At 41.5% G+C, this 20,602-nt stretch overlaps 1 protein-coding gene across 37 annotated transcripts in view; it reads right to left on the bottom strand.

Annotated features, from left to right (window-relative positions):
* madd (MAP-kinase activating death domain) overlaps window positions 1-20,602 on the bottom strand; it is a 59,480-nt gene that overhangs the window by 25,642 nt on the left and 13,236 nt on the right. For 15 of the 37 annotated variants that reach the window (XM_035999739.1, XM_035999759.1, XM_035999758.1 and 12 more), the window contains exons 5-18: window positions 17,734-17,865; window positions 17,499-17,612; window positions 16,786-16,866; window positions 14,020-14,076; window positions 13,008-13,180; window positions 10,294-10,529; window positions 10,042-10,198; window positions 9,824-9,927; window positions 9,526-9,731; window positions 8,275-8,528; window positions 7,889-8,028; window positions 6,088-6,186; window positions 5,447-5,488; window positions 3,257-3,316 (exon numbers count right to left, since the gene is read on the bottom strand). In XM_035999739.1, coding sequence (XP_035855632.1) covers window positions 3,257-3,316; window positions 5,447-5,488; window positions 6,088-6,186; window positions 7,889-8,028; window positions 8,275-8,528; window positions 9,526-9,731; window positions 9,824-9,927; window positions 10,042-10,198; window positions 10,294-10,529; window positions 13,008-13,180; window positions 14,020-14,076; window positions 16,786-16,866; window positions 17,499-17,612; window positions 17,734-17,865 — 1,855 coding nt within the window. Of the gene's footprint in view, window positions 1-3,256; window positions 3,317-4,676; window positions 4,695-5,446; window positions 5,489-6,087; window positions 6,187-7,888; window positions 8,029-8,274; window positions 8,529-9,525; window positions 9,732-9,823; window positions 9,928-10,041; window positions 10,199-10,293; window positions 10,530-13,007; window positions 13,181-14,019; window positions 14,077-16,407; window positions 16,417-16,785; window positions 16,867-17,498; window positions 17,613-17,733; window positions 17,866-20,602 lie in introns of all 37 variants that reach the window. The other 22 variants (XM_035999770.1, XM_035999772.1, XM_035999765.1 and 19 more) reach the window with 7 other exon arrangements.

A 20,602-nucleotide genomic window follows, 5' to 3' on the forward strand; every position in this document is an offset into this window, starting at 1 on the left:
ACCTAATTGGCCTGCACGTACAAAGAAAGAAAAACCTGAAAAGCCTTTAGGGAGACAGCCTCAGTAAATGAAGTGTTATAATGTGAGCTACAGGTAGTTTTTCTACCGACGATGGCCTTCTTTATGAATTGATTTTATGATGGGATTGTCAGCATTCATTATAAGACAATGGCATCGCTGCAGATGGCCCGATTTAAAAAAAAAAAATTAACAAACTGGTGTGCTGCCATAACAGACGAGGACTGGAGAACTCAATGTTTAGTTTGTTTGTACAGAAGGGTGTTTGATATGAATAGCCACAGAGTGACTAGTTTAGGATGCCAAGATGCGCCATTGGACGATTTAGCCCACGGCTCTGAAACTTTTGAAAGGTTTTATTACTTCCAACAAGGAGATCCTGTTTTGGGGGGTCAATTGATTGATTGCATTAATATTCTGTTCTTAAATTTAGTGGCTAGGCGAGCTCCTGAGCTACAGTAATGTCATCTTGGAATATGTGACTGTGTTCGGTGCTCTTGAGCAAGGCACCGAACCCCGAGCAGTTGGGGCGCCTGTCCATCAACAGCTGCAGCCCCCTCACTCTGACATCTCTCTATTAGTGCACGTATAGGTATTGAGCATGCGTGTGTATTTCAGGCCTGAAATGTGTGTGTTAATGTGTATTCTAACAACATAGTGAAAACATTTGTAATTTGTAATTAATAAAGTATCAAACAAAAAAAATTTAATTATTAGGGCCCGAGGGCCGACAGCGGCGAAGGCCCTATTGAAACTGAAGGAATCACGGCAAATGAATTGCCTTTTTGAGGGGCTTACCATACTCAAAAACTCACCAAAATAGGCGGTTGCATCAATCCTGGTGAAAATTTACGTATTTTAAGTGTTTCGGGAATAGGCGCACAAAAATGGCTCGCCAGCACCCCCTACAAAGTTAAAAAAATTTAGCCCCTGCAACGAAAATTGGTAGACATATGTAGAATGTCAAGACATACAAAAAAGCTCATTGGAGCCATACCCTAAACCCAACAGGAAGTCGGACATTTTGAATTGAATGTTCGAAATTAGTGCGATTTTGTCCATTTCCACATGTTGTACTTTAACGAACTCCTCCTAGAAATTTCATCCGATTAACTTCAAATTTGGTCTGTGCCATCTTAAGATGTTGAAGATGAAAAGTTGTTAAAAGAAAAACTTTTTGTCATAGGGCATGGCCGTGGCGGGGCGGCCATTTTGTGCGTTTCGCCATCGAAACAGGAAGTGGGTGTAACTCAAGTCTACATTGTCCAATTGGCTCGAAACTTTTCAGGATTCATAAGAGTCCAACCATGACGACATCTACAGGCCGATATTGGCTCAAAGTCATAGCGCAACAGGAAGTAGGCCTTAAAGTTAAGGTGCTAGACAACAAACAAACTCCTCCTAGAGATTTCATCCGATGGACTTCAAATTTGGTCTGTACCATCCTAACACATTAAAGATGAAAAGTTATTAAAAGAAAAACTTTTCGTCAAACGGTGTGGGCGTGGCGTGGCGGCCATTTTCAGTGTTTAACGATGAACGAGAAAGTGGCTGTAACTACAGTGTACATTGTCATATCAGCTTGAAATTTCAAGGACATCTACAGGTCAATATTGACTTTTGGTCATAGCGCCCCCCGCTGGCAACAGGAAATCAGCCTTATTTGTCAAACATCATCCGATTTACATGAAACTTAGAATGTATGACCAACTTATGATACTGAGCTGGCCCCTATTATTTAACCACGCCCATGTATGCAGGCCACACCCATTTATGGATTTTGACCCGTTTAAGGTAGAGTCTTGTGTGAGGTATCGTTGAACTCAGCAGAGAGTTCCTTTTTGATTGGTGATGGTTTGACCTGCCCCCTATGCGTTAGCCTAATGAACTGTATGACGTAGAGTCTTGTGTGAGGTATTGTTGATCTCAGCAGGGAGTTGCCTTTTCATTGGTGACGATTTGCAGTGACTGAGTGCAAATGCACGGTCGCAAGGAGCAGCGTCCGCCAGTGCAGCTTTAATTGTTATTGTTGTTGCATTATGTCTTTCATTGCTGTCTGTGTTGTGAGCCATCTGACTTGTTTCCCCTCTGTGGGTTAATAAAGTAAGCCATCCATCCATCCATCCATCCATCCATCCATCCATCCAACTAACAGTAGTATGTAAAAAATGTACAACTACCTCATGAATATGGCACCACCAGGGACAAAATTTAGTTCCAGGGACAAATCCCACAGTATAAATGAAGGGACATTTCTTTACATTTAAAATGTTTTACTAAACAGAAATAACACTTGAAATTGAAAATATGTAATTTACTTTAATCAAGAACACTGTTCAATCCATTTTTTAAATATTATACCGTTCATTGCTTTTAAAAAAAAGAAGAAATGGTTCCAGTATTGTTGTAATTATACCAACAACTATCTAAAGCCTCTTGAGATCTGATAAACAGTGACAGCCTGTTCCCCCCAACCCCACCTGGAAACTCCTAGGAGATGCACAAAATGCTCTGAAACATTGTGCCTTATCTATGAAGTCTGGAGTGTTCAATCTAAACAACTGTAAAATTGGCACAACCATAACGTATCTATCAGGTTATAGTTTTCATGACAAACATCTAGACAACCAATGTCTTGCCTGAAATAGCCTGAATATAGCTCAAGTGATTTTGAAATAAGATTTTCACCAGTTAGGTTTAACATTTGCATAGTTTTACTGTAGTCACTGTTCATTGTGAAAAGCACAATTACAGCATGATTGGCCCCAACCCCACTTGTACTCTGTGGGAGCGTATAAAGGACAAGAAAAACAACGAGAAACAATGGATGCTGGTAGATTAGCTTCTATTCTATTCTTATACTGTATCTGCAGCAGCCTGATCTCTGCTTCATTTGCTTCCCTGTGGTTATTTGTTGCATAATGTATTGTTTAACGTTTCCCTGTGATTTCTGATGTTAGATCTAGGTATATTTAAGTAAGTCCTTTGAAACTTTCTTGTGATAAGGCTAGTTCAATAAATAAAGTTAAACATAGTGTGGAGTGAAACAACAGTTAGTCTGAGGAAGGGGAACAGTCACTATGGATGGCGGCGTGAAAAAACAACAGACTCAATGCTCCACTGGATCTTTGATGACACACACGGTGACTGAAATGAGCATAGACAGAGGGATGCCGGGAGATGTGGTTGACTGGCTTGGAGAAGCATGCAGCTCACTTGATTAAAGGGCATAACCCACCTTCTCCGCTCCCCGGGCCGGCCTCTGTAATTATCTCCATTAGAGAATTTAGCCCAAATACTGCACACAAAACCCAGAATTAGTGCCGCGAAAAAAATTGGACAGAGAGAGGGACACCGGCCCAGACACAACCAGTCTGAACATCAACCCATAACACAACAGACATGCACACTCAACGTGGCGCCAAAACAAAGAAAATAAAAAACGTAAAAGAGAAAAGGGCAGACAGAACAGAGAAAAAGACTATGCACTGATGATGGTGTCAACCCAAGTGTTCGATAAGATGATAAGTAGCCAAGTAGGAGCTGTGTACAGTATAGCTCATACTTTGTTGTATATACACATCAGTGGCCTGAACCATGTGAATAATAATGAACAGTCCAGTTCAACAATGAAAATGTAAATCTAGAGCAATGGACGGAGTCGTTTCTTTAGAATGTGATCATGATTTAAGGCGGGAATCTTCTTTTGAGCACAAAAACACAAAGACAATCATGATACACAGTAAAATATTTCATAAGAAAACCTGAGATCGTCAAAGCTTCATCAATGTTTGTTTTTAAATAGTGAGTGACCTCAAAAAGGGAAGGAAAGATTCAACAATGGGAGCCACCACACAAGCAAGCAAGGATTAAACATATGAGAGTCGGGAGGCAGGGTGGGACATAAACTCCATTCACTGGGGACAGATCTTTCTGTGAACGTCATTCAAAGACACTGAAACATTAATAAGGTAAATGCAGTGTAAAAAGGACTGAACATCCTTCATGTAGTAGTACGGATGCGCAGATGCCACTAACAGCTTGCAGTGACAGAAGAAATCGTTTGACTAGAGCCGCAAAGATTAATCGATTAGTTGTCAACTATTAAATTAATCGGCAACTATTTTGATAATCGATTAATCCGTTTGAGTCATTTTTTATGAAAAAAAGAAAGTAAAATTCTCTAATTCCAGCTTCTTAATTGTAAATATTTTCTAGTTTCTTCATTCTTCTATGGCAGTAAACTGAATCTTTGAGTTGTGGACAAAACAGGACATTTGAGAACGTCATCTTGGACTTTGGAAAACACTGATCGACATGTTTCACCATTTTCTGACATTTTTTAGACCAAACAACTAATCGATTAATCAAGAAAATAATCATCCGACTAATCGACAATGAAAATAATCAGTAGTTGCAGCCCTACTTTTGACTATTAATGTGTGCATCACAGCGCATCAAAAGGACTCCCACCAGTCACACAGCAGAATGGCAAAGGAACAGAGGGAAAGGCATAGATATACATGGACATTAAAGGTGTATCTTCTATCTTAGTCCAATGCTGAGAAGCGGGTGTAAGATAGGTATATGTCACTTCAAGAATAGAGAAATGCCTAGTCAGGGGGCTAATACAAACTATCACACCAGACATAACATACCCGGGCTGTCGGGGTCATCTGAACGACAAAGACAAAACACATTATAATCAAAAAGGAACAGAACATTTTCTATGGCAGCTATTCCACATGGAGTGGAGCTATTGAGTTAGATTCCCATGCTTCTACCATGCTGTTTTTTTCTCTCAGTCAAAGTGAAAATCCAGCCTGAACAGAATTTATATTAGCCTCTTACACTAAAAAATACTATATATATATATATTTTAGCCAGTTTAATAACTCTATTTCAAAGGGCAATTTTAGTCCCTGAAACAGTTAAGACTTTCATTAATAGCTGAATTTGAGCATCAGCTGGGACAGCGATTGGATTCATTTTGTTATGTTTAGGTTTTCATTAATGCGTTAACTGCAGTCAATCTGACATCTGTACAGTTGTTTTGGATTGCTTCCTCTTTCTCTGTTTGCGTGGAAAAAACACTGAGACCTGCCTTGCCATGTGTATCTACTTCCAAATGCTACTACTCGAAAAAATGCTTAATCTGAACACATTCTACACTATCAGATAACGGTATAGTAGAAAAGGTTTAAAATAATTAAAAAAATTTAAATAAAAAAGGCTAATCAATGAGAAAAAACACCCACAAGAAAACAAGAACAAACTGTCCAAGAACATGGCAACAACAAGTCTGTTTTTGAGTGGATTTTCCTGTTAAGAGAGAAAAACTTTCTTTGATACATCCTCAATATTCTCCTATAAAATAGTGCCATATCCGTTGGGAAGAAAGTCAGGCTATAAAAACAGATCTGCAAACCTGCTTGCTCCATTTCGTCCTCAATATCAAAATTGAAATATTCTTTTACCCAAAAAAGTAATTTAGAAACAAAAATGGAAACAAAAAAGACAGAGGACAGACAATATATTAATTAAATAAGAATACTAAAATAAAAAAAAATACTTATCAAATGCTTTTCTGTGTGTACATTAGTTATGGTTTACTTTTTTAGTAGGTAAGCAATGCTGGCCATGTATGTATCTAGGATTTGTTTATTATTTGAATTGTATAGAAGTATATTAAATGAGAGGATTCAAATCATAGTATTTGAGTGCAATCTAAATTAGTCTGATAAAATAGCAATAAGAAATATCTTAATACACAGGTACCTGACTGCTAACATAAAGCCAGTGATGAAAAAAAATATTAAACGAGTGGGTCAGAAAAACACATACAGTATGTTGACGATAATGACAATAAATCCTTTGTTATTGACTTTTATCCTTTAACTTTGTCAACTCTCCCTAGTGTACCTGTATGCCCTGGACAAAACATTTTATCATATCATGTTTTTTTATTAGCCTTGAGACCACACTGAATAACTAGAACAGACAATATGATGACATAAACATCAATTTCATGAGAACTTTGAAGTGGTCAAGTTCGCTGTGTTTCCCTACCTTTTAGACTGGGGAAAGGCGTTTTCTCCCTCGCTGCCTTGTTGGGAAGAGCAAGATTTGACAGACTAAAACTGGTGCCGTGGTTCTTGTAAAGATTGCCTGTAACCACAAAACAGGAATAGAATTTAAATGATCTTGCAAAACCAAGGGTATTATAATTAACATGATTCACGCTCCACATAAATATTGAAGAAGCAGATGTTTACTCTCAGCTAAACGGTGATTAATCAGCCTTTGTTAACAAGAGCCAACTGACCTAGCTGTAGAAAAATAAATCGTTAAATTAACCAATAGTGAATATGTAAATGGCCACTCGTCGTCATACTAGAAGACTTGATGTAAAACAAAACCTACTAATGTAACCCATCTCTTAAACCTGACACAGCTTATTTTTTTGTTCATTTGGGGGCGGTGGAAACAAGCTCTGAACACTAACATACCACCTTCTAAGAACCACTTTAGCATTCATTTGAATTCATGTTCTGGTCACTTAAAGGAACACACCAACTTGTTGGGACTTTAGCTTATTCACCGTATCCCCCAGAGTTAGATAAGTCCATACATACCCTTCTCATCTCCATGCGTGTCGTAACTCTGTCTGGCGCACCCACCGCTAGACTAGCTTAGCACAGATCCTGGAGGTAACCGACTCCATCTAGCCTACTGCTCCCAATAAGTGACAAAATAACGTAAACATTTTCCTATTTACATGATGTGATTTGTATAGTCACAGCATGTACAAATAACAAGGTCACATGAGACACAGCCATCTTCTAACCGTATACATACTGGGAACTATATTATCAGAAGGCAAAGCACTGCTACTTGGGCGGAGTGATTAGCGCAACACCTGAAAAGCACCGTTGTTACTCTCTGATCCTCACCACGGGGCTTCTTATGTGCTGCGAGCAAATCACTCCGCCCAAGTAGCAGAAGTTGCAGTGCTTTGCCTTCTGAGAATATAGTTCCCAGTATGTATACGGTTAGAAGATGGCTGTGTCTCATGTGACCTTGTTATTTGTATTTGTTGACTATACAAATCACAACACGTAAATAGGAAAATGTTGGCGTTATTTTGTCACTTATTGGGAGCAGTAGGCTAGATGGAGCCGGTTACCTCCAGGATCTGTGCTAAGCTAGTCTAGCGGTGGGGGCGTCAGACAGAGTTACGACACGCACGGAAATGAGAAGGGTATGTATGGACTTATCTAACTCTGGGGGATACGGTGAACAAGCTAAAGTCCCAATAAGTCGGCGTGTTCCTTTAATGAACTTAAGTGCAGCTCTTTTTGGGGCCTCCACCAACCCGAGGGAAATATCTGGCTCTTTAGCTGCTAAATGCTCCAGTATGTTCACTAGCTAGATGCTAACTTTGTTTTCAGCCGTTTGGTGCTGAGCATGTAGCATACACTGGTTATTTTTTAGAGCTTTTTTTTGGTGAAAAAACAGCAGCCAGCAACGGCCGTAAACAGGTCATAAACAAAGCTATAAGAGCGGGGAGCGTGTTGTCAGAAGCAGAGAGAAAATTGCATGACAAGGCAACATCATGTTCACTTTCATGTAGGCAACTACACCCACTGTGCACTCTGGATTTGAATGCATTTGTGAATTTGTGAGGGGGCGTGTTCAAGCTTAAGCTGGGTGTTAAGTCGTCAAGAATGGGTGAACTGGGTTTGACAAGTGCTACTGGTTTTGGTGCTTCAATTCATCATCGCCAACAGAAATCAGCCCACGTTCCATGTTTTACAAGCTTGACTTACTGTAGCTGAAAGGAAACCAAATGAAATTCAAATGTTCTTACTGGCAAAGGACATGAGTCCTCCAAATCCATCATTGCTGCTGTTGGAAATGGTGGAGTTTGGCGAGCTGTTGCGGGAGTCTCCCTCCCCATCAGACTCTCCTGGGAGCCTCAGGCTACTGGGACGTAAAGGACGCTGTGCCCTAAATAAAATGACCAAAAGATATTACAGTGCGTCATAGACACAGAGACATATACATACAATATGGGAAACTCTCGAACATTCACACCATATCACAACATCACACCACCACAGATTCAAGACCACCATGAATGGAGAGAGTAATTTGACATGCTGGGTTTTGATAGAGAACATTGCATGGTTGGTCAGAGAGCCCATTTGAATGATGATAATGCATTCATTCAAGTGATGAACAAGTTGAACACACTTGTTGCCATTGAGGTTCTGGTTGAATCGAGGGGTGTATGACTCCACGTGCTCTTCTGCATCAGGGTCATCCTCTGAGGGAAAGCCATACTGAGGCTCAAAGTATGGGTTGTCATACTCTTGCTTTTTGTTGGCTTGGTCGGCCAGGCCAGCATCAGCTGGAGGTCTGAGGAATGGCTGACTGCCCAACGCGGAGACAGGGTTCTGTAAAGCGGCCCCTGCCGATGCACTGAGGTCAGGTGCTTCCCCCTGCTCCTGGAAAAATGAGCAGACAGATTAATGAATTATGGACTATTAAATATCCTTTATTTTAATACAGATAAGATGAATTCTGCATTACACTAGTTTGGCCATATTCACTCTTGAAAAATGTACAGCTCATGTTGAAAGCTGTATCTACAAAAACTAAAAACTAATAATAACTAAATAAATAAAGTCCTATCCAAACTAGTCATGAAAACCAACACCTACAGTTTGACTCGGTGAGATTCGGTGGTGAATTTGCAACATTGTTGCATTTTTCATTTAGTTTGGTTAGCTTTCACACTGCAGTTTTTCAGAAGCACCAATCACTGTAAACAAATGTCATACAGACAAAACGGCCATTTGTCTAATGGACAGAATGTCCGAGTGAAACTCGCCGACACTTCTGGTCTCAGAAATAATGGAGCAACACCAAATGTATAACTGTATAAATGTTCTGTTTTAGTGTTTTTAATATTTCAGAAGAAGGCGAACAACATGAGCAGCTGACTGACAGCGAGTGAAGGAGAGGGCAGCCCTGATGAGAGGGAGATTATGATGTGTTGTCACACAGACGACGAGCGAGGTAAAGCCATATTAGGTTATGGATTTGAAGGTTTTCATCCCTTAAATATAAGTCCGTAAATTGTGTGCCAGGTTGAATTGCAGTCTAGTAAATGCACTGTTTGTGGTGCACTTCCTGTATTTGGGACGGATCACGTTCTCACCTAAACTAACTGAACTCTGGTGCACTTGAAAGCGAACCGATAACCCACGTTTTCAAGCGGACCAGAGTTTGGTGGTTTGGGCCGCACCAGAGTTCGAATGAGCTTTTATAACACCCCCCAAACGAACCGGACTATCTGACAAAACGCTCCGGGGTTCGGTTAAAACAGACCAAACGGCTCAGGTGTGAAAGCAACCTTAGTCTCTACAAAAGGAAAGAAGAGGAAAAATACAGTTTCCTAAAGTGAATTTAAGCTTTGCACTAATTGGACAGATCACACACTTGGTTGACTCCCTGGATGACTGTGCTGGGACTTGAGCTTGCAGTTGTGCTGGAGCTTGAGCGAAGCGGTTGTCCATCAGCGGGTTCGGCAGGTCCGTCCCCATTCGGTGGACCCTGGGAGCCACGACTTTCCCTGAAGTCATGGAACTCTTGAAACTCAACCTCACTAGCGTCTCCCAGCGCAGCATGGGTAGGCGGGTCCAAGCCTAAGAAAACCAGATCAAATATTAAAACGGAGGAAATGGTATGAATATGGTCAGTGCGTAACTTTGTATGTATGTATCAAACAAAAACGTACTTGGTGTGTCTCCCTGGATGTCACCTTGGATCATCTCACTCACAAGATCTCCAAGCGAAGAATAGGACGAGCTGGAGTCATCGTACGCCTCGCTGTCACTGCCACTGCAACAGATAAAACGCATTGCTATGAGCTGCCTGAAACTAGCTATGAAGTGGTAAAATAAACTCAACTAAACAGATTTAATTGTTATGCTGAAAAGGATCTTGCGCTTTTACCTGTCTGTGGGGTCAGACTCATTGCCCTCATCCTCCAAGGGACCAGCCATAGCTTCTACCAGCTGGGAGCTTCCATCATACACTCGGTAGACCACTGGCTGTAGCTGGTGAGCATACCACTTGGGCTTGTCTCCGATTAAGGAGGGGTCAAACACATCTGAAACAGAGGTGTGCAGTGTAAACCGTTTATAAAACTCACTTGAATGCATATTGAACAAGATACAGACTACCGTCATCTCAAATGAGCCTTACTGTTATGTATCCTCTGAAAGGCGAGGTTGGTAGGATTGAGAGCCCATTCTCCATAGAACTCCACTGCCTGGGTGTGAGAAAGTTTATCTGCAAAGCAAGAGCGTCGTGGCCGAGATGCCAGAAAAGAAGTACACTGAAAAGCCACCACAGGCCGGGGGAAGAGGCGCAAGGTGCGAGTGTGCATCTGGAACCCCTGGAGAACATTTGGGGAGTTGAAGAACCGTACCATGGCGACCCTGTAAAAGAAAAGTTAGTTTAGCTTAATATTTCAGTCCGAGCTATTTATAAAACACCTGTTGAAAAGCTTGAACATAGCCTCGCAGAACATAAACTTGCAGAAATGCAGCGTCTTCTCCCGCAATGCAAGTTCATGCACCAGACCGGTGTGTTTTACACAGCCATACAGAGAGTTTGTTATGCTAATAGCAAGTTGTTATGAACAATCTAAACACCAACGCTAATTGTATGCAACAGTATAGCCTAATTAGTTATGCATCTTAAAATGTGTTGAATTCTTGTAGATGTTGAGGCTGAGACCAATTAAACTTAGCACAAAAAGTAAGGAAATTTGTGTTTGGTAGATCATTTCTCTGTGGTAACAATGTTTTTTGGCAATAAATCTTATACCGTTGGAAAGCCTGTTTAGTTCCCTTTCAAATGGTGTCCCATTTGTAAGAACATGCATTTGTGGGATGAACAGCAGCGCTGAGTATGTGGGTTGCGCCCATGAAAAATTTGCCAAATCTTCTCAGCCAATGCCAAATAGCTTATTCTGCCATTGACTCGTTTGGTGTTTGGTGGATTGGATGATTGAAGTTTGAAGAAACAAGACATATTGGCAATTTAACAATGTATTCATTTCACAAACAGGAGCCTCAGTGGCACGTGGAAGAACCATACACAGCCACAACAGCCTGGCACCTCCTCCTCATGCTGGTCACCAGCCTGGTCACACACTGCTGTGGGATGGCATCCCATTCTTCAACCAACAGTCCTGACCTCAACCCCATTGAACACTTGTGGGATCAGCTTGGGCGTGCTGCTTGTGCCAGAGTGACCAACACAACCACGTTGGCTGACTTGCGACAAATGCTGGTTGAAGAATGGGATACCATCCCACAGCAGTGTGTGACCAGGCTGGTGACCAGCATGAGGAGGAGGTGCCAGGCTGTTGTGGCTGTGTATGGTTCTTCCACACGCTACTGAGGCTCCTGTTTGTGAAATGAATAAATTGTTCAATTGCCAATATGTCTTGTTTCTTCAAACTTCATCCAATCCACCAAACGAGTCAATGGCAGAATAAGCTGTTTGGCATTGGCAGAGAAGATTTGGCAAATTTTTCATGGGCGCAACCCACATACTCAGCACTGCTGCTCATCCCACAAATGCATGTTCCTTACAAATGGGGCACCATTTGAAAGGGAACTAAACAGGCTTTAGATTTAATGCCAAAAAGCATTGTTACCACAGAAAAAAAATCTACCAAACACAAATGTCCATACTTTTTGTGCTAAGTTTAGCTTCTCCTCTCCTCCAGCAGCACCTGTCCAGCATTGTGTCTCTTCACATCAGCAGCAGAGGGAGCAGCAGAAGATGAATGACACCACAGGACTGTTAGCCAGCTTATTGTAAAAGGCTTGCTGCTTTTCTAAACAGTGAAGTCCAAGGTCTTAAACATTAATTTGTTCTAGAGTTTGCAGTTATTCTAATGGTTTTTGTAGCCTATACATGCTTGACAATAGACCTTTTTCACAGCAGACATGTTGACATGTCATAGTAGGAAAAGCACAGGTGTATTCAAAACCATTAATGATGGCTGCATTCCACTTAGGAGAGGCCCTGGTATTGGGCATGCTGACTCACTGAAGCCCTGTTTACACAATGGGAAGACGCAGATATTTTCCTGCGGTTTAGCCTCTCATTTACACGAAAACCCCGTTTTTAATCACAGAAAACGATTATTTCTAAAAACTCCGGCCAAAGTGGAGATTTTGGAAAACTTCGTTTGCATGTAAACTGAGACAAAGGGAGGTTTAGGCAGCCGAGAGAGAGAAAGAGGAAGTGAGTCGTTGCTGTTGTTGCTATTTTCGGGATTCTGATTGGCTAACGTGGGCTTGAGCTTCTTGTTACACTGCCACCTACAGGTGTGGCATGCTCTTGACAGCATTGACAGCATACACGGGTACATGTAAACAAACACTTTTCTGAAAACATAGAGGTTCTAAATGTCCGTTGTAGCCGGCCACGTGTAATCGTAGTCTGAAATAACTTACTGGGACACTTGATGGAATTGAGCCATCGTTAAGGTTATCAATTTCAGCTGTGCTTTTCCTACTATGACAAGATCAAAATGTCTGCTGTGAAAAAGGTCCATAAGGGGCGAGGTCTGGCGGTAATTAGTCTACAAATTAAAAAAATGATCTATAGTGTTACAAACAAGTATACAATACCTTCATGTATTTTTTTTTTCTAAAGATGGTGAAGGGCCTCTAAATATTGGCCTTTTTCGAAAAAATAAACTTGTCATTTTTAAAAATACATATTTATTATGCTCTTTGCATTAATGGTTATCAGCCCTGAAATTCCATATAATTGTATCTCTAAATATAATTCTTCAGTCATTTTTTTTTCCCTTTTCAGAGTTCCTCACACCTCAAATAGACAGAGAGAAACATGGCAAATAGACCATGGAAAGAGACATTCATATGGCTTGCCTGGTGGCTACATCCACAGAATCAACGTCATTGCCGTAAATTAGAGGGTTGAACTCTGTGGAGGACGGCGAGGCTTTATCTCGTCCAGGAGGGAGCAGGGGCATCTCGTGACCTTCCTGGAACTTCTCCAGGTTCAGGATGGGTTGGGTGTTCAAACTCATGCTGGCCAAGGCCTAGAACAGGTGACAGTGACACAAGTTAGAAACAAGGCAGTGGATCTGAAGACAAAAAAACAGCGCTGTGATGGACCACTCCCAGGACTGGCATCAACATTTAGTTAATAAAATAACTTTTTTTCTACTCAATGGGACATTTTTGCCCTCTCTATGGATGGAAAACAATTAGGGTAAAGGGGCTGACTGCTAGAATGGGGACTTAAACATGGGAAATAAAATGACCCAATAGAATTAATTGAAATAGTAATCCCTCTTACTACCAAGCATTTCTGCTGCCCAGCAGAGTGCTTAAGTGAGGTAAGAGATGATCAACTATAGGGCCACAACCCCTGTTTTCCCCATTTTTACTGCTGTCACAATTTGGCTTTACTCTTATTATATACAGCAGCTGAGGGATCAGTTTTGTGAATGTTGATGCCTGTGGTGGGCGTGTCATTTTGGAGAGGAAGGGCACGAGGGAAGTAAGTCACTATGCATGGTTTGCTTTAAGGGAACTGCTGCAGACTCAAGTGTCAATGTTTAGCTTAGCATAATGGAACATTTAGTTGCTGGGTCTGGATGAATGTTAACTTTGTGATTAGCTTCATCATATCTTGTTTTGGTTACGAGAACACTCACTGATGCCAAGATAGATGCACGCACATTCAGTCATGCTCAAGCCAGAGCTAAGCAGTGTATCAAAAAACTGGTCCACAACATTCTGTGACACTGTTATGCATTTTATTCAAGTCTTGGAAGAGTAGGAGACAAGTAGTAGTGACAAGCAAAATAATGTGAGAGAGAGAAGATATCCGTGCAGGGGCATTACACATTCCACAGGAGGAGAAATGAGTAACCTTATTTTCAGAGGAGAAGATCTGCTTTTGGGTGATCACGGTCAACCTAACCAGACACTAGGAAGGGGATAAGAGAGATGCGAGGAGAATCACATGAAGGCCTGGGATGATCACTTAGTGACTGACACTGGAACAGCACATGACGGAAGGGTCACAACCATGGCCCTTTCCCTTTTATTTTTTTCTTTGTCTCCTTTCAACAGTACTTCCCTCTTTATCTGCTTTTTGCTGACAGCGATTAAGTATATTTTGGTGCCAACCAAATGAGTCAAATAAATCTAGCTTAATGAAAAAAAATGCTAATGTTATTTTTGATTTGTCTGTGCAAAGAAAGAGATGTCTTGCTGCTTTATCATTTCCAAGTTTACAATTTACTATAGAAAGGAGAAAAGAAAAAGACACATTTGTGTTTGTTTGGAGAAAGTGATGGACGGCCAGTAGAGCAAGAGAGTGAGTGAGAGTGAAGAGAGAGACATTTTGAGAAAGAGGAATATGAGGAAAGAATAGATGTTGTTTTATGCTCAACATGAAAGACCGTGAGAGACACAGACAAGCACAAACGTGACCAGACTTCTTCTATAGAATCCAGCCACTAAAAGACACATGAAGGCCATCCATGGTGACCAACTGGGACAAACCAGTGGTTACGATGGAGTGGTGATGACAGATACAAAAACAGCAGATCTTTTCAGGAGCATAGATAAAAACACTTGCACAATAAAGCACCTGTAGCAAAATAAAAGCCTCAATAGTAACGTCTAACTGCTCAGATAAAAAATGTCGGGTGAGCTGAAATAATACAGCCACCATTTTTGTAAAAGAAAAAAAAATGTGTCGCTAGTTAGGACCAATTTATTTTTGTTATCCAGTGTTAAGTGCAAGTATTTTCAGTGACTCTCACATTAACAGCATTCTGCTTTGGCATCACATTCTTCAGATAATCAGTTAAACTAGCTTCAGTGACATTTTCTCCATTCACAGATATCAATACTGCTTGTTTCCAAATATACAACTGCTAAACTAAGGCTTTGCACACTCTTAACACCAGCCTCTCAGTCACACATCCGCACACATGGGAGAGAGCTGCTAACAACACACAGCTAACGAACCGGCTCTGATTCAAGGCATACAAAACAAAAGAGGTGTATGCAAGGATTTTAACCAAAACACAGTTTGAACATTATATATGAGTAATATATGAGGAAACTTCTTTGATGGTTTTATTCACTGAAGCTAGAAAATGAAAAGTTATTATACTGCATAAAACAGCTTCAGAGTATGGATTGACTTTGTAGCTTTTTTTATTAAAGGTCCCATGGCATGAACATTTTTAACATTAATATGAGTTCCCCCAGCCTGCCTATGGTCCCCCAGTGGCTAGAAATGGTGATAGGTGTAAACCGAGCTCTGGGTATCCTGCTCTGCCTTTGAGAAAATGAAAGCTCAGATGGGCCGATCTGGAATCTCCTCTTTATGACATCATAAGGAGGAAGGTTACCTCTCCTTTCTCTGCTTTGCCCGCCCAGAGAATTTGGCCCGCCCATGAGAAAGAGAGAGAGAGAGACATCATGGCTTGAAAACAAGCAAAGCACGACAGTTGGTCAAGGCCACCCCCCCACCCTCCACCTTGCCCCCCCTCTCTCCTCCTCAACAGCATTTAAAGCTACAGACACAGAAATGGTACATCCTAAGGAAAGCTCATTGTGGGACTGGCTCTAGTGGCTGTAATTCTGCACCAAGGCTGAATTTCGGGAAAGAGACTTCAGATACAGTATTAGGTGACCATTGAGGCCTATATAAAAGCATCCAAAAAGCAGCATGTCATAGGACCTTTAAGAGTGTTGGACTAGTCCATGTGTCGGTTAAATGTATGAATAAAAACTAAATGTTTGACGATTTTAGTATGTTGGTCTCGTTCATAGAAAAATGGGGAAAATCATCAAGGATTTCATACATTGTTGCCATTTGTGAGCGTTACTATGGTGGAAACATTTGTCCCTTTAGTCGCTCAAATAAAGATAACTGGAAAACTTAACATGACGGCAATTAACTCCTTACCCATTTTGCAGAAGACTTCACTGTGGAAAAACAACGATGCATGGCAATGTGATCAACAGCCAATGATGGCTAAAATCTTACACATGGCTAACTTCTCTTGGCCAATAAGCACACTGAGTGATCATATCAGTAGTTTCCATATTTGCTAAGAAGGGACTTTGTGTGATTGATGTTGCACATAGCGTGGACGTAAGAAAAGTGAGGTGTTCCCCTGAATCAGAACCAGGTTCTGATGTTATGTTAGATAATCGGGTTAGAGGGGCAAGTTAGTTACTACCAGCATTACTAAAGGTTTTGCTTGGGAAGCAGGGTCCTAGAATCAGATTTTACCTCCAAGAGCTAGAGCATGCAAAGAAAACAGGGAAAAAAAAAGAAAAAAACATTTGTTGATATTAGTGCATTACAAAACCCATTTCAAATGCTCTCACACTCATCGACAATACATACAACCATGTTGACGAAGGAAGCCCCCTACTCTTCACACTGCTGAAAGAGAAGTTTTACATTTATACAAGAGTGCAATCAGCTAATGGGAGCAAACATGAATGGTCGGCTCCAGACCAGCACCGGGGTTGATATGGTTCCATATATGTGCCAGTAGTAGACGCACTGGTTTTGGGCTAAGCCCTGGCTGCCACAGTGCATCAGATTTAGAAAATATTGCACAAATAAAATGTAAGGGAAATCACCCAAAATCCCATGCAGTACCTGTTTTAGATGTTTCTTAAGCTCGCATGCTTCAGGCTCTGGAAGCGGTGGTAGAATCTCTGCATTGGTGGGTGCTATAACCTGTAGACACAAAAACAATCTAAATTTAGATAAGAAAATAAAGTTGTTAAACTGATAGATGAATTAGACTTCATCTGTCAGCTTAAAGTGCTCATATTATGCTTTTTGGCTTTTTCCCCCCTTTCCTTTACTGTGTTATATATCTTTTTTGTGCATGTTATATGTTTACAAAGTGAAAAAGCCCAAAGTCCAAAGGGACTTACCATCTCCAACAGAAAACACTGTTCACAAACTGCTCTGTTGTAGTCCAGCCTTTACTTCCGTGACAAACGTGCATCACTTTGTAACACGTTATAATGCTCGCCTAGCTGCTAGCGTGGCACGCCCTAGGTACCTAGGTACTGCGAATGTACGACTCCCAACAAAGATGGAACAGAAGTGAGATGCCTCACTCTGTAGCTAAAACAGAGAGCTCAACACACAGGGTGAAAAGAGGAGCTGCAGCAAACAAAACTAAAATATGGTGTTTTTTGAAAATGAAACCATGCAAACCTATTCTGATATAACCTCTAAATACAACTATGAACCTGAAAATGAGCATAATATGAGCACTTTAATGCGGACATCATCATGAAAACAGACAAAACTAGATCCGAGGGAGGAGCAGAACACCATGTCGATGATGTACTGACCTTGCTGCTGTCAAGGTCCACAAGCCAAAGATCGTCTGGCATTTTGAAACCAGCTTTGTAGAGGAAGAAGCTGGCTGGTACACCTATAATGTAGGGAGTGGGGGCAAGAAGGAGCTGTGGGGAGAAAACATACCAATTTGATGTTACCACAACGGCCAGCATTTGCAATTGAGAACTGCATGAAATCACCCACTTACTTAAAAATATGTTCAGAACAAATCGTACAAGGTTTTACCTGTTCAGCAGAGGCCATGCATGTTGGCAGTAAGGGGATGACAGGGAACATGTACTCCAGAGGGTAGATCATGGCCACAAAGGCCATGACGCTCATAGACAAAGCATTGTAATCTCTGGACTGAAGAATGACCTGAGAAAAAAAAACAAAAATCAAGAAACTGTTGGTGGTTGTTCACTGCCCTGTTATGTTCATACTGTCATATAAATATATATAATATATATAAATAGACACACAGTCACCTAGTTGGCTTATTTCTCTGGTGCTCTATCACACAATTATAAGTCTCATATAGCCATATTTCATTATTATTCATTACATATTTTTTTTTGTCTGTAAAGCTGTAAACACCCTGATATTGCCTTGGATTCGTAACAGCAATATTACAAACTGAGCTTTTACGAAAAATTCATTTGGCAGCACAAATTGCTCGAAAAGAGGTCACTCTGAAAGCTTCCAGCCAGCACTTAGTTCAGCCAGACTGAATTTAATGATGTATTGAATTCATCTTCAAAAAAGGAAAATGGATAAATACAAGATGGCAGCCTTTCACACAGGCAGAGAAAATGTATTCGCGGTGGATCGACCCCATTTAGGAAGAGTTTTCGTTCAATCTGTATTTTAAGCTGAATTTCTAAACAAACAAAAATAAAAATAAGAACTTTTGGGTGAGAAAACATCTAATTAGATCTGATAAATTCTATAAGTGAGAGACACTGAGAAAGCAGTATGGTCTTCCAGCAGTGGGATTGAAGCTGTAAAGCTTGGGTTTGATTGCAAATGAGCCCGTGTATCAATGTCGCAGTAAACCAATAGCAACAAGAGAACACTACACCAGCACCAGCCAAACAGGGATTGCTCTTTAATCCCTACTAATGCTGCTAGCGTTAAAGATAGCAGAGACAGAGAAAAAGGGGCTTTCATTTCAGTCATACGGTTTTCTTTTTGCCCATCATGCTTTCTCCACTCCAGCGAAATGACTTCAGTGAGCCTACATCTAACAGAACATGTCTGATGAAGGTCACTCAGGGCATTTATTAGGTCTTTGAAAAACATTTATCCAAGCGGGGACATGCAGCTGCACTCCAGAAGAAACCACTGACCAATCATAACACACTAAATATAGCTTTGCTTGTCCTTTCTCCTCAAAACAATCAGTTCGGTCCTTAATAAATTCCCACTGGTGATTTGGTTGCAGCCGAAGACAACCACACATCTGCTCCTGGGGCCTCATGTATAAAAGACTGCGTAGCTTTCATACCGAAGACTGTGTAAAGTGCGTACCGACGGAAATATTCAGATTTATAAAACTGGGCGTACGCCAGGTCCTGCGCACATTTCCTTTCAACGTGAAACTGAGCACAAGTGAACAAGCCACCGACCCCGCCTTGCCTCCTCCCATAAATAACTACGCAACGGACTATAAATGCGCCCCTGACGTCATCTACGTCCAATCACAAGGCTAATCTCGCTGCAAAAAAACAGAAAAAAAATAAAATAAAATTACCAACTGTGAGACTGAGTTACTCATGGAGGTGGAGGCAAGGAAAAAAATCAGTTTGGAGGTTTGTCATCTCGTATAAGCAATGAAAGAAAATCGGCAGAGTGTGGAAAGGAAAGCAAGAGAAGAGTGGCGGTGCCACACAAAAATGCCGCGCATGTCAGTCCAAATGACGCACAATAAGCAGTTTGAACCCACTGATGTGATGCCATTTATTTTCTGAGTGTAATGTGGAACCTGAGTCCAGCGCGACAGAGACCCAAACTAACCCGACTCAGGAGGAGGGGGGGGGGAAACATGTGAGGCCAGCGTCTCCACGGCAGGTGACAGTGCACACCCTGGATCTGCTGCGCCACGTAACTCCGCATGAATGAAATAAATATGATAACAGAAATATGTGCCAAATTATTTTAGAAAATGTAACAATGTTCTAAATAACATAAGCGAATCATTAAAAGAACTGGTTAAAACGTATATCTGTTTATGACATCCAAAGGGCGCTGTAAAGCTGCTGCATTCAGCCCAGTGTTTGCTGGCCCGGGTAGGGTTCATTTCCTACACCTTGTTTACTTAAGGCGTTTTTCCATCACATGGTACCTACTCGACTCGCCTCGACACTACTCTACTCGCCATTTTTGCTTTTCCATTATGAAAAAAAGTCCTGGTACCTGCCAACAGGTACTTTTTTTAGTATCACCTCCGTCGAGGTTCCGAGCGAGCTGAGGTGATACCAAAAGGTGAAAACCTGCAGACTACTGATTGGTCGGAGAGAATCGTCACTAATCACTGCGTCATCATTGCTAGCGACAGACGGTGGTGTCCTGAACGCGATATTACGAATCCCACTATGGCCACGCCAAGACCCGCCCTTCAATAGCATTTATTGGCCAGGCGTCCATGCTTTCGCAAGGTAACGTAACCTGATCTGTTCAGGTCCTATCCCCTGACCAATCGGCTATCCTAACCTTAACCACTCGAGGTCAAATGCCTAACCCGCAACCAATCGAGCTACTTCGTTGGGCGGGTCTTGGCGTGGCCATAGTGGGATTCGTAAATTTGCGTCCTGAACAAACAACAAATAGTTTAGCCAGTGGTGTGGACAAACAAAATTTGTCTTCTGGCTGTGGCAACAGCCACATGCCGAGAATCAAAAACAACACACCTTCGACGTTCTGTGTGTGTGTGTGTCGCGTTAGGTCGCGGCAGTTTCCTGCGGCGCCGCTATGACGACCAGCAACGCTCGCCTCACGCATGAGGTGGTACTAAATCTGCAATGGAAAAAGATGGACGGGGCACCGCGGCCGAGTCGAGTCGACCTCAGCCAAGTAGAGCTGGTACTAGCAGTGGGTAAGCGCCATTACTTACACA

Source organism: Sander lucioperca, chromosome 3 (genome assembly GCF_008315115.2).
Source record: "Sander lucioperca isolate FBNREF2018 chromosome 3, SLUC_FBN_1.2, whole genome shotgun sequence".
NCBI lineage: Eukaryota > Metazoa > Chordata > Actinopteri > Perciformes > Percidae > Sander > Sander lucioperca.